The sequence below is a fragment of the Vanessa tameamea genome, chromosome 8 (genome assembly GCF_037043105.1).
Source record: "Vanessa tameamea isolate UH-Manoa-2023 chromosome 8, ilVanTame1 primary haplotype, whole genome shotgun sequence".
Lineage (NCBI taxonomy): Eukaryota > Metazoa > Arthropoda > Insecta > Lepidoptera > Nymphalidae > Vanessa > Vanessa tameamea.
Window position 1 is genome coordinate 7,508,732 of NC_087316.1, and position 14,088 is coordinate 7,522,819.

The 14,088-nt window shown below is 35.2% G+C and overlaps 1 protein-coding gene across 3 annotated transcripts; it reads right to left on the bottom strand.

Annotated features, from left to right (window-relative positions):
- Positions 1-6: 6 nt before the first annotated feature.
- On the bottom strand, positions 7-13,792 carry LOC113400065 (carbohydrate-responsive element-binding protein). Of its 3 annotated transcripts, none has more exons than XM_026639447.2 (17): positions 13,343-13,792; positions 11,035-11,141; positions 9,960-10,033; positions 9,751-9,876; positions 9,331-9,481; positions 9,159-9,254; positions 8,909-9,079; positions 8,545-8,835; positions 8,090-8,466; positions 7,775-8,002; positions 7,494-7,695; positions 7,194-7,318; positions 3,155-3,340; positions 2,662-2,789; positions 2,457-2,580; positions 2,106-2,235; positions 7-1,688 (listed from the first exon to the last, which is right to left on the bottom strand). In XM_026639447.2, exons 1-17 carry the CDS (start codon positions 13,678-13,680, stop codon positions 1,567-1,569), a joined length of 2,976 nt encoding a protein of 991 aa, XP_026495232.2. In that variant the 5' UTR covers positions 13,681-13,792; the 3' UTR covers positions 7-1,566. The 3 variants fall into 3 exon arrangements, with proteins under 3 accessions (XP_026495232.2, XP_026495231.2, XP_026495233.2); XM_026639446.2 differs by having other exon boundaries at positions 9,331-9,505; XM_026639448.2 differs by lacking the exon at positions 13,343-13,792 and adding an exon at positions 11,181-11,408 and having other exon boundaries at positions 9,331-9,505; positions 11,035-11,103.
- Between the last annotated feature and the right edge of the window lie 296 nt (positions 13,793-14,088).

The following is a 14,088-nucleotide window of genomic DNA, read 5'->3' on the forward strand; positions in this document are numbered from 1 at the left end:
AGAAGATTTCATTTCAAACTGTATTTCCATAAGAACAACAATTGCAAATAACTCATTAAAGCTCACTCGAGGGCGAAAGCGCCTCCAAATACAACGTGCTACCAGAGTCAACGATACATTAGACAATTATATTACTATATAACAAATTACAACAATATTTACGTTGGCACCGATTTATACAGTTTATATAAAAATATTTGTGTCACGACACAAACCATATAAAAATATTTACTTACTTAAAGTACCTTACTCGCGTAAATATACTTACAGTAATTCTAAATTAAATCTCGACATATTTAATAAATTCTCTTTTTTCGCTTAATGACTATATTGGTATTCACTTGCAACGGGACGGGACAGCTGACGCGAACCTGCGGTACACTTGGGACGTTGAGTCCCCGCGCGGTGGTCATAAGATTGGATATTGCAATCTTTGGTAGCAACTACAGCGGCTTAAACGTTACATCGTCAAATATTAATAGAGAAGGCACAATAGCAAGCCACTGATTCGTTTTCATTATTATGAATATTCGTATGTATTTACATTCGCTCTGTTATATTATAATTGGATTAAAGATACATAATTATTTAAGATTCGTTGATTTTTGTAAATTATTGAGCTAATATAATTAACTATACTTTAATAATTGTATATTATATTGATACAATGTCAGATAATCATAAGACTTTAATTTTACTACGGAATTGTTTAAGCTCGACCGTTACCCGTCAAAATTACCAAAATTGTGCGCTTCGATCATAAGATCAATACGTGAACACCAAAACAATTGCACACATTCATATATGGCCGGAAACACCGCCATTTTATTAACACCTTTGTTGAGTATTAATTACTTTAGGTACAGAGCAGGTTTTTAATCGCGATCGCACCTCATGTTCTCTAGCATGCCTCGAATAATCAATTAATTTAGTTGTTATAATTTAATTTCACATATATTTTTCAATAATTAATTTTATTGTAACAAATATATACAATAAATGTCAATTAATTGTATATGCAATTATATTTTGAATAGTACGCATAATTATTTTATGCAATATAATTAAATAACATTTAGTTAATCAATTCAACATTTCACGGTAAATTTTAGGACATTTACTCAGAGCCGATTCACGCCGCCTTTATTTAGCGCTATTACTAATATTAAAGTACATCGAATACATTCGTCGAGACAAATTTACACGAACACGAAGCGAAGTTCGGTTCAATTCATAATTAATACCTAACGAGCTGCAAATAAACTTACACTATGACCATTTCGACGAGAATTACGCTGATACATAAGTTTCAACTTTCAGACATCTTTACGAGCAAATCATAGGAATATTTAACATATTTATCGAATAATGAAATATAACGATTGCGGTAAAAGTAGCGAAATAAATCCAATTCATGCGCATCAGGTGTAATTCTCACTATTGGTCGGGCGGGCGGTAGGTCGGTAGATGGCTGGTGATGTCGGGTGGTGTGGGCGGTGTCGGCGGTGTCGGCGGTGTCGGCGGTGTCGGCGGTGTCGGCGGTGTCGGCGGTGTCGGCGGTGTTCGCTACGTGGGCTCGCGCTTGACACCGGCGGCGGCGGCGGCGGCGCGCGCCTCGTCCGCAAGTCGCTCTGGACTCGTCAGGATGTCGGTCGTCGTACAGAGGACTCGTAACGAGTTCAAAACCGCTGCAGAAATAGCAATTTATGTTGCAATTACGGAATGAATTGGCTGTCCTCACTTGAGACAAGGCGTGAGGTATTATTATGCACTAGTATGTACGCAAGCATAGATGCCTTTCTCTTTCTCATTTTCATAGTCGATGATGATTCTTAGAATTGTAAACATAAGAAAACCCAATAGCATATAAACCATATAAAAGTATTTGAGTCAAGCACCTCAGGTTAGGAGCTGACTAAACTAAACAAGACCAGCGAGTCAGTCGAAGTATGAAAGTCCAAGGGATAGAGGCCCTCTGCGGTGGGTGACAAATTACTTTCAAGAACAATTAAAATTCATTACTTATACTATAAATTGAAATTAAAAATAAACTATAAATAAAAAAGGATTTGAGAGATTTAACGCGCGGATTATCTCTTACGTACCGGGTCGCATCTCGACGAGCGAGCAGTGCTGCTCGGCCCACAGCAGCGTAGTGCGCACGAGGTCGGCGGCGCTGCTGCACGACACGCACGCACTGAACGACTCCACCAGCGCCGCGCTCACCACGCTGAACTGTACGCTCGTTAAGAAATTATTGCTCTAGAAAGACTCATACAGACACATACGATTCTAAGTTAGAATAATAATAATTAAATCGTAGATTGTTACACATATAAATTAACGTACTCTTCTCCGATAGTCTTACGATTCAAAGAATAATGATGAACTTTAAAACTAAACAGTAGGAACCCAATCGTCGGTGTAAAATTGTGAAGCAGTCGTGTAAAGGATACGAGCCAGTACTTCCAGTTGTGCGCGGTGCGCGCGGCCACGTGCGCGGCGAACATCTCGCGCAGGCGGCCCGCGCGCCCGCGCGACACGGGCGCGCCCGTCGCCGGCAGCAGCGAGTGGCAGTTGCTGCGGGTAACGCCCCACGGTGGGTCACGGTGTGAGATATATAAATGTGACGAATGAAGCTAAGAATATTAAGTTACTTACGAAATGGAATTATTTAAGCATTCGATCTGCTGTCGTAAACTTTCCATTTCTTCTTTTATTTGATTCCTCTCTGCCTTCAACTGCTTGATATACTCGGCCCCTTTTTGTAGCATGGCAGCTTTACTAATCTGAAAATCATAAAACATTTGCAATGTCAGTTGATAGTTGCGACCGCCCAGGTCGAGAGGTTCGTGTGCTGCATATATGCTGAATACCGCTCTGCCTGGGGAAACTTGTTTCCAATTTGGAATTAAGCAATTAAAATTTCCAATAGTGGGATAATTGTTCCGATATTGGCAGAATTTATGGTTTTCTAAAAATATTTTATTTCAATATCGAGCCCGATATAAATTTATTTATCTAATTATTAAAAACACAAGTCAAGAGCGTGATACGAAATTGAACCCGGTAAATCTGTTAAGATTCACTGTGCCATCTCGGCCTAATAAGAATAAAATGTGAAAAAAAAAATACATTAATATTAAATATTTACCTTAGCGGCAGGATTGGTGTTGAGATGTGGTATGAGCGCCTGCAACGTGTCGAAACCATTCTTGATGTTGTATCGACGCTTCTGTTCAGCGTGAAGATGCGTGCGACGCGCCTCGCGCGACTCTCGCGGCGACCCCGCGCGCTCCGAGCTCGGCGAACCCGGCGGCGACAGCGACTGCGCACGCGACTGCCGACCACGGTTCCATTAGCTCATGTTGCTTAGCTTCCTTTACACGACATCAGATTGAATTCCAACTTAAACTGCGACCTTTAGTACAACTGTCAGCCGCAAGAAACTCGCGTAAAAATGTCAAAATTGCGTACCGTTCTTTAAACACTTCCCAATATTCATATTCGGTTTGGTGGAGCATATTTCTTACAGTGATAATGTCTGCAATCTATGGTGACATTAGATGATAGGCGCCCCATTTGCTTGTATTTTAAATTAAAAAAAAGGACAATAAATGCTTTTAGCTGTTCGAATGCATTCTTATCCAAATTCAAGTTAAAATCAAAGTGTTCTGTTCCCCCTGTATGATAATGAAAATACAGCAAATATAAAAAATAATAATACACCGAATTACAAAATTATTTTCCTGAAAAAAGAGAAATATTTTGACGTTATTATAACTGTTTTTATAAATCGAATCATTTTTTCTAAAAGAGATTTTTTGAGACCGGATATTATTTTAAATGAAAGGCAGCAGGCTTAATATAGCAGATTTTTATCATTTAATGCCAATCATTTGAGTTTTTTATATTTTTCATACACATATCAAAAAATTTATTTAGTATCTAATCTGCTCCAATAAAATAGGCATGTCTCAAATAATAAGTAAGTGAATAAATATTGTAAAAATAATATTGAGTATGACGTAACTTTAGCGATATAAGGTACGCATATGACGTTATGCAATTGAGATCTCATCATTAAGTAACACATGTCACCATTCACCTCTTCATCTCCAACCTTTTCCTCGTCTGCAACAATCTCACGCGTTATCTATACGTTAGATATAAATAGACAATGACAAAACGGTTCAATACCATTTTTCCATATTTTTAATCTCTTTTTATCATATCAAATACATATATCTCTTGGTGGTGGGGCTTTCCGGCAAACAGTAATACTTAGTTCAGTTTTGTTCCGTTTAGAAGGGTGAGTGAGCCAGTGTAACTACAGGCACAAAGACGTAACATCTTAGTTTCCAAAGTTGGTGTAGTTCCTTATCAAAGTTGGTAAGGAATGGTTAATATTTCTAGCATCGGCAATGTCTATGAGCGGTCGTGACCACTTACTATCAGGTTGCCCATTTGCCCACCTGCCAACCTATATCATAAAAAAACAATAGGTTTGTCCTAATAATTACACACGGTCATTATTTAATCGTATATAAATCTACAAAGTTAAGGCTCAAAGTAGTAATTTTAAACTTCCACCTGTCTGACAAACTCTAGACAATTTGTATTACATGACTATTTCATACAAATCATGTGTATATATGTGTGAAACAATGGCACAGACATTGTATTAATCATAATCAGTATTTGAGTATTATGATTACTTCTCTAACATACACATGTAATAGAAAATCGATATTTGCTTAATCATTAGCTTTGTTACTATCGTATGTGGATTGTGGAGATAAGAATTACCCGCAGCATAGAAACAAATATCCCGATCATATTGTAATCTATTTGAGTGCTAAAAAATACTCAACAAAAAAGCAAGTCATGTTATGTTATGTCAACTAGGAGGAATCCTAGTTAGGAATTACTAATATTATAATCGCGAAAGTGAATGTGTTCATTAGTTTACTTTACGCATTGATATATAAAAAAAAATGATTTACCTTTAAACTTATTATAACCCTGGGAACTGTGACTTTATGTCATTTGTGCCTGTAGTTACATTGGTTCACACGCCCTTCAGACCGCAACACAATAATAATAAGTATTGCCGCTTGGCGGTAGAATATATTATGATGAGTGATTGGTACCTACCCACACGGGCTCGCTCAAAGGACGACCACCGATTAGTATATTTAGGGCACCAGCACAACTCTATACTTTAATCCGCCATAGTCTTATATCATGCAGAAAGCTAACTTAATCTATTCTAATGAATATTCCCAAGTGTAAAACAGATAAAAATGAAGTATACATATTAACATCTAAAATAATATTAATTGGATGATGTATTGATAGGGATTATGACGATGACGACGATAATGATTAATATTCGTTGTATACGTTCTCGTTGAATACTACAGACCAAGCACCAGCAGGACCAAGGCTTTTAATTTATCCCTAATAGTAATCTCGTATAGAGAAACGTAATAAAATGCTACAACCACTACTAGAGCTGAACCAAATTTCTGTATTGTAGTAAATATCCGTGAAATGATTATTATGATCACGCATGTCCAAGATAAATCATTGTTATGAAAACACACGAGAACGGGAATGCGCAAAATATCAAGCGTCGTAAATAGAATAATTATAGCGAACAAAATCTTGAAATCAATATATATTTTAATGAAAAATTATGTGTTCATAACTCATCTTATAATAATTATGCTAGACCTATCTTAAGGATTGTGTTTTGTTTTTTTTTATCAACCGATATATTGTATAGGTAGTAGGTATTTTAATTTTACTAATTTATTTAAAACATTTGAAAAAAATAATTAAATAAGGCATTATATTATTGAACACAAGATTAAATATATAATTTAAAAAAAAAAACATATTTCGGAAAAGAGAAATCACAGTTTCTTGCCGGTTCTTCTCGGTAGAATCTACATTTTGCACTGTTGGTAGCTTTACATTTAATACAATTCTGTAAAATGACCTACTATTAAACCCTTATTTTGATACATATTTACTACCGTTATTAAGAATTCAAAAAAAGGTGCAGGAATCAATCTAATTTAAAATGTAAAAAAAAGACAAAGTAGTTCACGGATGATAAAAAAATAATCATTGTATAAGTGCACAAAAAAAACATTCGATAGATTACTTGTTCTGACCTATTTTAAAATATAGGAAGTAATACATTTCTCGGAGTTTACAATCAGTTAACATTCAAGCAGATACATTACTCGTCTACTCAACAATCTTATCAGTTCTTTGCCAGAAACCCACCAACAGACAGATAGTGACAGTAGTTTTATTGCTTCAGTGGAGATAACGGGCGCGGGATCGAAGTCTGGCATCAGGCGACAAAAATTTGCACAAGTTGGGAGCGTGATTGGCGATGAAAACAATGTCACAAATCGTCAGCATTGCGTTGATTAGGATAAGAAATTCGCAAATAACTGATAACGGACGGTCTAATAGATAAATACGGCCGAGTGTTTCTAACCTCGCTGTCAAACCTAAAAATCTTTATAGCAAATTATTTCCTTGTTTTCTCTTTTGTGTTCCGAAGATTTCACTTGACATGTTTCTATATTTTGATTTTAATTTAATTTACTAAAAATAATTTATATATAATTGATATTGTACAAAAAATTATATATAGTATTTCAACTTGGAAAGTTGTAATGTATGTATAATATCTATTAATTGCATTTTTATCATAACAAATATAAAAAAAATACGTTCTAGTTCTTGCCGTAATACTAAGATGCATTACGAATATAACGTAAATAATATTTGATGTTAATAATAAAAATTAACTCGAAACTTAAATTTAAACCTGAAATTCTAAATATATTAGAAATAAAAATGATCAAAAGATTTTCAAATATGTATGTAATATTTTATAGGTATTTTAAAGTATTAAAACTTAATAAATTCAATAAGACGATAAATATCATAGCTTAGCAATATTACTTCGATAAACAAGTGGCATAATTATTTTGCAATAACGTATCTTTTGCAAAAGTATAAAGATAAAATGGCAACACGGGCCCGGTAACTGGAGGCGCGTCGGGGGGGCGTGGTGAGATAACATTATGCTAAGTTTGCATTTTTTCACAATACCTAACGAATTTAACTAAATTATAATCAATAAAAAAAATTAAAACACTTACATGGTGTGGCGATATGATATCACTCCCAATGGGCGAGGGCTGTCCTCTGAGGATGGGGGACTTTGTGGGATCACTAACGCCCACACTCTCCTCTACGCTGTTATTCAATTTATACAAGCTTTGAGCTGAAAATAAGAAGCTTTTGTTTCATTTTATATTACAAAATACACGTCAAGTACTTGAGTATCATAATAATTGTACGGAGGCGCGATTCGAACCACACCATCTGTGTTAAGCAAGGTACATGAGATACCTTGTCAACTGGTCGCGTTGTATTATTAAAACATTAACAAAACTAACAGTGTTGGGCTGAGAGAAGTTGCGCGAGCATGACGCTGGCTTGCGGGAGCGTGGGCTCGGAGGCTACACTCGTGAGCGACGGCGGGCGGCGCGTGGCACCACCCCCGCCACCGCCAACACCGCCACTCGCGCCCTCCGCAGGCACACCACTGGACGATGACCTCGACCGGATGCGAATGGCTCCGGGAGTCACCTCGCGCGCCTGTCGACAGATTAATAATTTAACTCCCCCAGATCGACCCGGATACTTATCGCACACCGAAAATGTATTGATGTCTCACTCGCGAGGCGTGCGTGCTGGAGGCGTCGAGCGAGTGCGCATGGGCGTGGGCATGCGTATGCGTGTGTGAGGGCGTATGCGTGTTCGCGGGCGCGCTGACCACCCAGTCTGCGCCGAGCTGTGCACCCAGCGGCAAGCTGTGCGAACGGTACTGCTCCTTGTTACGGACGCTCTTCGCACTAGCCGCACTCAGACCGCTCACCACGTTGACACCCACCGCAACCTGCACCTGAGTGACGCGACGTCCAATTCTCGTTATGTTCCAGATTTGTTAATGACGCGACTTCGATTACAAAATGTTACTCTTGGGGTTTACCTGTTGCGACGTTACCGGCACTAGAGGTGGCGAAGGCAATTTGAATGATCGCGTGTTGACGCTGTTCGGTGAAGATTTCGCCTTGAAGTCTACCGGGTTCGGTTGCAGGTACTGCATTTGGGGAGGGGAGTGTCGTACGGACGGCCGCACCTCATAGTTCTGCGGTGCCACGTGCACTTGGTTTTGCAGAGGTTGCGAGTAACCCTGGTAGTGGTTGTTCGTCACCTGGCCCGAGTAATGACTTAGCCTAGACCGTGGTTTCTCTCGACCATATCCACTTCTTCCTTGTATTACTAAAGTAGAAGCATATTTAGAATTCTGTACCGGCTGCTGAAGCAATGATACAGTTTCTGGCGCGGTCTGTGATGGCGGTAAAGCTGGGGAACAGACCACATTATCAAATTAAGGTTAAATGACTCATGACTCTACTTCTATCCCGTATATAAGATACTCACCGGAATTGTATTTAGGGTAGCATGTATCTTGTTGAGGAAGAATTTTGGTTTGCGTATTTACAAACTGTACTCGAGGCGACTTGCTCGCGTAGACGTTACCATGCATTTGTTCTGGATGCGTTGCATTTTGCTGTTCGTAAGTATTCTGAGGAAACGACGGCAACATTTCCTGCGTGCCCAGAATATTATTAGACAACTCTGATGTCGCGAACAGACGTCCATTGTACACACGTAATTGATCATTTTTTACTGGCTCCGACATCGATATCATTTGGGTGTTACTGTTAGTACCTGGAATGGAGGAATTATTTAAATTTTATGCTAGTGGACTTAACGTTTAATATAATTATAATAGCGCAAATACCATGAATAGTCATCTGACTGGTAGGCATTGCGACTGTAGTATTTTGATTGTCAGCAATATAGTTCTGTGGGTTATAAGAATCTACTGACATTCCACTCCTGTATAAGGGATCTTCAGAAGAAATTGTCGTCTCTTCCGGTACAGGCGGCAAGCGAGAACTTGAAAGAAGATCTAATGAATAAACAAAAAATAATATCAATTTTCTAATAAATATTGAAATGATTTAGTCAGATGTAAACCTATGCTGTACCTTGGAACGGTTCAAGAGTATCCATCAAATCATCGAGATTTGGTTGCAGAGGACCTAAGCTTGGTTGAATGAAATCAGCTAAGCTTGCACCTCTGGCTAAAATTGAAAACAACATTGTATGACACGACAAAGAGATCAATATTTTTTTCGCTTTTGAAGTAAATAAGAATACCGATTTCCCTGCAATCTGGAAATGCGAAAGGTTGATGATTTGTGATGGTTGAAAAGAGTGTGTCACTCATGAAGGTCAGGTAGTCCTCATCGGTGAGCATGTTGGCAGCAAAGTCGCTGCACTGAGACTCGACGGTGTCCATGTCCGACATCTGAAAACCGCATAGTTTTGACATCTGCAAATTGATGCATTGATGCATTTATATTATTTAAGAAAAGCAGTAAACAGCCTCGTATATTGCGTGAACGTGCTCATTCGAGGGTGTAATGGTAGATTAATAAATTATTATTAAAAATTAAGAGTGGTCGATAACAATTAGACCGATACTCTGATACAGATAAATAATAATTAAGCAAGGAGGCTAAGTCTCAAAAAGCGCTTTAAATACATTCGACTCTAAAAACTAAGTAAACCATTTACCGAATCCTGGACAGAGGTGTCCCCCTTGCCGAAGAGCCTCATAATATGAAACATGCGCCATTTTTTATATTCCGCTATCACAGCTTCGGCTCTTCTTTTCCAATATTTGCCTTCTAATATTGTTGTCTAAAAATATTTGAAGTAATTAAATGTTTCGTTTAGCGAAATATAGGAACAAAGATTATTATTCTTCATATTTTTCTTCATACCTCTGGTTTCACATGCGTGTCAACATCCAATGGCGATGCGAACTGGCAGACTAAAGTGTTTTGTTTCTTTATAACTGAAAATTTGTTTCAATTAAAATATGTGCGAATCTTAAATTTCTCTTACTTATTTTGAATACGAAACTGACACTTTCTGTAGTTGTTTATGACAAACTGATACAACTTTACTACATTTTAGTATAGTCATTTTACTAAAATGATTTTTTATTATGATTTAAAGAAAAATTACGTTCGTCGAATCGATGCCCACGTTAAGACCATGCTTTATAAATATTTATTCTAGTATTATAAATGTATAGTCTAGTATTATAAAAAACCTTTTTTGAACCTTAACAATTAACAAATAATTTCGAAAATGGAAAGCACTACTTCATTACAAACATTGTTATAAGTATATTAAACAAATACAGCTACTATCGTCATCAAGACGAAAATCATAACACTTTTATCTTAATTTTACATCGCGCCCGTGATCGCGAGATATATAGACAGCACATTTTGAGAATTGTAGCACTGCTCAAAGCGTCGCAGCTCGAGTACAGAAGACTACTATTGTCAATTACTAATGGACGTTATCAATAATAGGGCCACTTTACTGCCCATAATAATCAGTTTCGTAATAAATACGTATTATCGAATATTTATCAATGTAGGTAGGCGACCCCATAAGTACGACTTGAAACTACTAAACAGAAACTAAAAGACTTTCAATTTAAACTGTTGTTTTAATATATGATATAATTGAAACATGGAGTTCAGTTTTAGTTCACTATCATATCCAAATGCTTGATCAAAAACATTATATAAGAAGAAATTCTGTGTCAACAGTAAAACAGTCGCGACAAACATAATTACATGTGTATTTTGTATCACTGTCAACAATATGATGAACACAAACAATCAATATAATAGAATCATAAGATTGAACATAACTAAGCATAATGTGTCTTACGATATCAACCTCATGCAGTTTAATATATTATTACTTGTTTATATCTATCATACGTTATGAATTCTTAAACACATCCACATATTTTTATTAAATGGTATAACTCACATTGCATGTGCCAGCATCTCCATATGACGTTGTTTAATCTTATTTTGTCCTTCCACCGGAGTTTTATACCTTTGAAACGATTCCATTTTGGTGAGGTTAGTTTTTGTCTGAGAAATTTAAATAAAATACATTTCAATCCAACTTACCATAATTTTCTAAGCTTCACCGTCACAAACTATTGTTAGACAAAAGCACTTTTTTAATTAAATTTACTATAAAAGTTCTTGAACCCATTAGAAACATTTTTGCTTTTAACCGATTGGAATTATACATTATAAGATTTAGGAATAATTTTAAGTAATTTAAAAAATACAAGTACAGTCTTACTGGTAAAACCGTACTGGGGATACACAAGGTTGTCGTACGAGCACACAGTAAGCCACTTATCTTTGTTGCTATCAATAAGTGATCTTAAGCTTATTATAAATAACTGTTTGATAAGAATGAAACCTGACTGTATCTTATCATCATTTCTATCACTCTAAATAGACATGTATATATATTGCTAACTGCTGATTAGAATAATATACATTACATCTTCGAATATTTTTGTTTAAATAGTAATTTCCATTCAACCACAAATATCATGAGATTTTACTTTGGCATGTATGTAAATATGTGTATCAGATAATAATAAAATTAATTTGACCTAAAAGACAATATATTTCAAAAAACATCAGCCAAGTATATGTACTATAATTTAAAAGATTAGGCGATATCTGCATAGTTACTGCATAGTTTAAAACAAAGTCACTTCCCGCTGTCTGTCTGTCCTTAAAACTACACAATGGATTTTGATATGGTTTTTTTAATAGATGAAGTAATTAAAGGGGAAGGTTTATATGTATGAAACATGCGTAATATATTAGAAAAACACTGATAATATTAGAGAATTCTAATGTGATGTCAAGTCAAAATAATGTACTACAGTTTTGTACACCTTAAAAAGGACTACCAGAAAGTCAGCGAGATTTATGTGTATCTGTTAGGGATAACCCACAATAACCATTTTTTATTCTTTACTTCTTATGAGAAATAATGGTTCATTTACAAAGTGATTTTAAGCAATACAGCATTCATCCTTATCCAATTAGGTACCATAAATACATTGTGCATTTAATATAAATTAATATGGCCCTTACAGAATATAATTTAAATGTATATTTTCAAAGATATTGTAGATTTAAAATGCAGGGACATTGTGGATTGTCCTATGATAAAAAAGCTGTGAATGTTGTATAAAAGCATTTTGTAGTATGTTTAGTAGCAGCATTGCACCCGTGCAAAGCCAGGGTGGGTCACTAGTAGATATTAAAAAAATATTGATTCCATTCAAATATATATGTTTACTCCAACAATATATATGGATGCAAAGTTAGTAGCTACTTGTGGAAGGATAAATTCAAATAATTAGAAAAATCTAGACATTTTGTATAGGTACAATAAATACTTTGCATTATTTATTTTTTAAAAAAAATATTTTATTTTAATGTAGAAACTTGAATTGTGGTTATAATAACACAAACCAGTTATACACCAAGCCAGTGTCAGACAAATCAATCTAACAATATTTTAATAATGAACAAATATCTCTATATCTAATAATCTCATATTACAGAGTCAAAAGTGATATGGAAAATACTATTACTATTAAAATCAGCTGTGGTAGTTGAATAGATACAGACTGCATATTACTAAGTTAAAAGAGATCTGTTCTTTCCTATAGAGAAAAAAACCTTTATTAATCACACATATAAATGTGATATAAATATCTATGTTAATTTTATTAAAAAAGATGAACAGTCAATTATTTAAATAATATAATTTGTTTAAATAAAGCAAAAATAATTATTGATAATGAGATTTATTATTATACAGAATGTTTATAACTAAGTATTACAGACTGTTATCACAACAAGTGACCTGTGTCTTTTGTACGGGTTCTGATGACCTTTTGTTATCTTTGCAAACCAATTCCATTTAGAAAATGAATGTTTCCTCCCTGTCAGAAAATATTTCAAAACATGAAACTATTGATATTTATATATTAAGACTAACTGTTGTATGCTGTTCGTACTGGTATATAAGGAAAGGATAAAGTAACTGATTTGTTGCAATCAAGAGATATTTTCATCATTTTATATTCTTAAAAGCAATTAATGGTTCGTTCTTTCCTTTTATATATACTATCCTTTAGAGTCAAATAAAGTAATTAATTTATATTGCCAAAATATTGATGAACTTCATCTAAACTGAACAATATAAAGAATATAATAAAAGTCAGAAATATTGAAGTGTTCGTACTTACCGATATGCTAAAGTCATACATTTAAATAATTTTGTAAGTGATATTTCAATAGAAAGTTGTTGATGTTGTTTACTATCTTCTTTATCTGAATGTTGAAATATCTCAGAGGTCGTAGGCAATGTGTAGGTGGCTACTGCAGATTCTTTAGGGGCGTTTTGTTCTTCATCAGGTACAGGAATAGCTAGGTCATCAAAATCGTCCTGATCTTCAGCTTCGAATTGCGATACCATAAAATGTCCAGAATGAATTGCCTCTTTGCCTGGGCGACTTTGGCGTTTTTCGACGTGGGTCATTATTTTATATATTATAAAACTTAGGAAACTTAGTCGATAAAACATATACCTAAACTTTACTTTAATAAAACTTAACTTTTAGATTTTGCCATATTTTCACTTATCACTCACATTGTTTTTTTCCATTTCCATCCATCTGACATTTAAACATAATGTTGCTACAGCAAAGATTCAAGAAAAAACTAAAGTTTGTTACACTTTATAGTTATATAATTATGGATATATAATATATGTATATGTTCTCGTCAGAATATTATTTTTGACTAATACTGTCTAAAAGAAGAACAATAGAATAGACGTTATTTGTATCATAGTTTTCATCCATGGCTTCGCTCAATTGCAAAAAGCTCTGAAGTCCGAATTGCTTGTACTTCAAATACTGCACAACATTTAATGTCTTTAAAAAAAATGTCAGAGTCAGAGCCACAACTGTATTAGCAGACTTTTCAAAAA

Excerpts from the sequence above, each read along its gene's own strand:
- LOC113400065 (XM_026639446.2), bottom strand. The coding sequence starts at position 13,680 with ATGTTTTATCGACTAAGTTTCCTAAGTTTTATAATATATAAAATAATG. Across the intron at positions 8,003-8,089 it reads TGCCGGTAACGTCGCAACAG|GTGCAGGTTGCGGTGGGTGT; the intron begins GTAAACCCCAAG and ends CGCGTCACTCAG. Across the intron at positions 2,236-2,456 it reads ACAACTGGAAGTACTGGCTC|TTCAGCGTGGTGAGCGCGGC; the intron begins GTATCCTTTACA and ends ACGAGCGTACAG.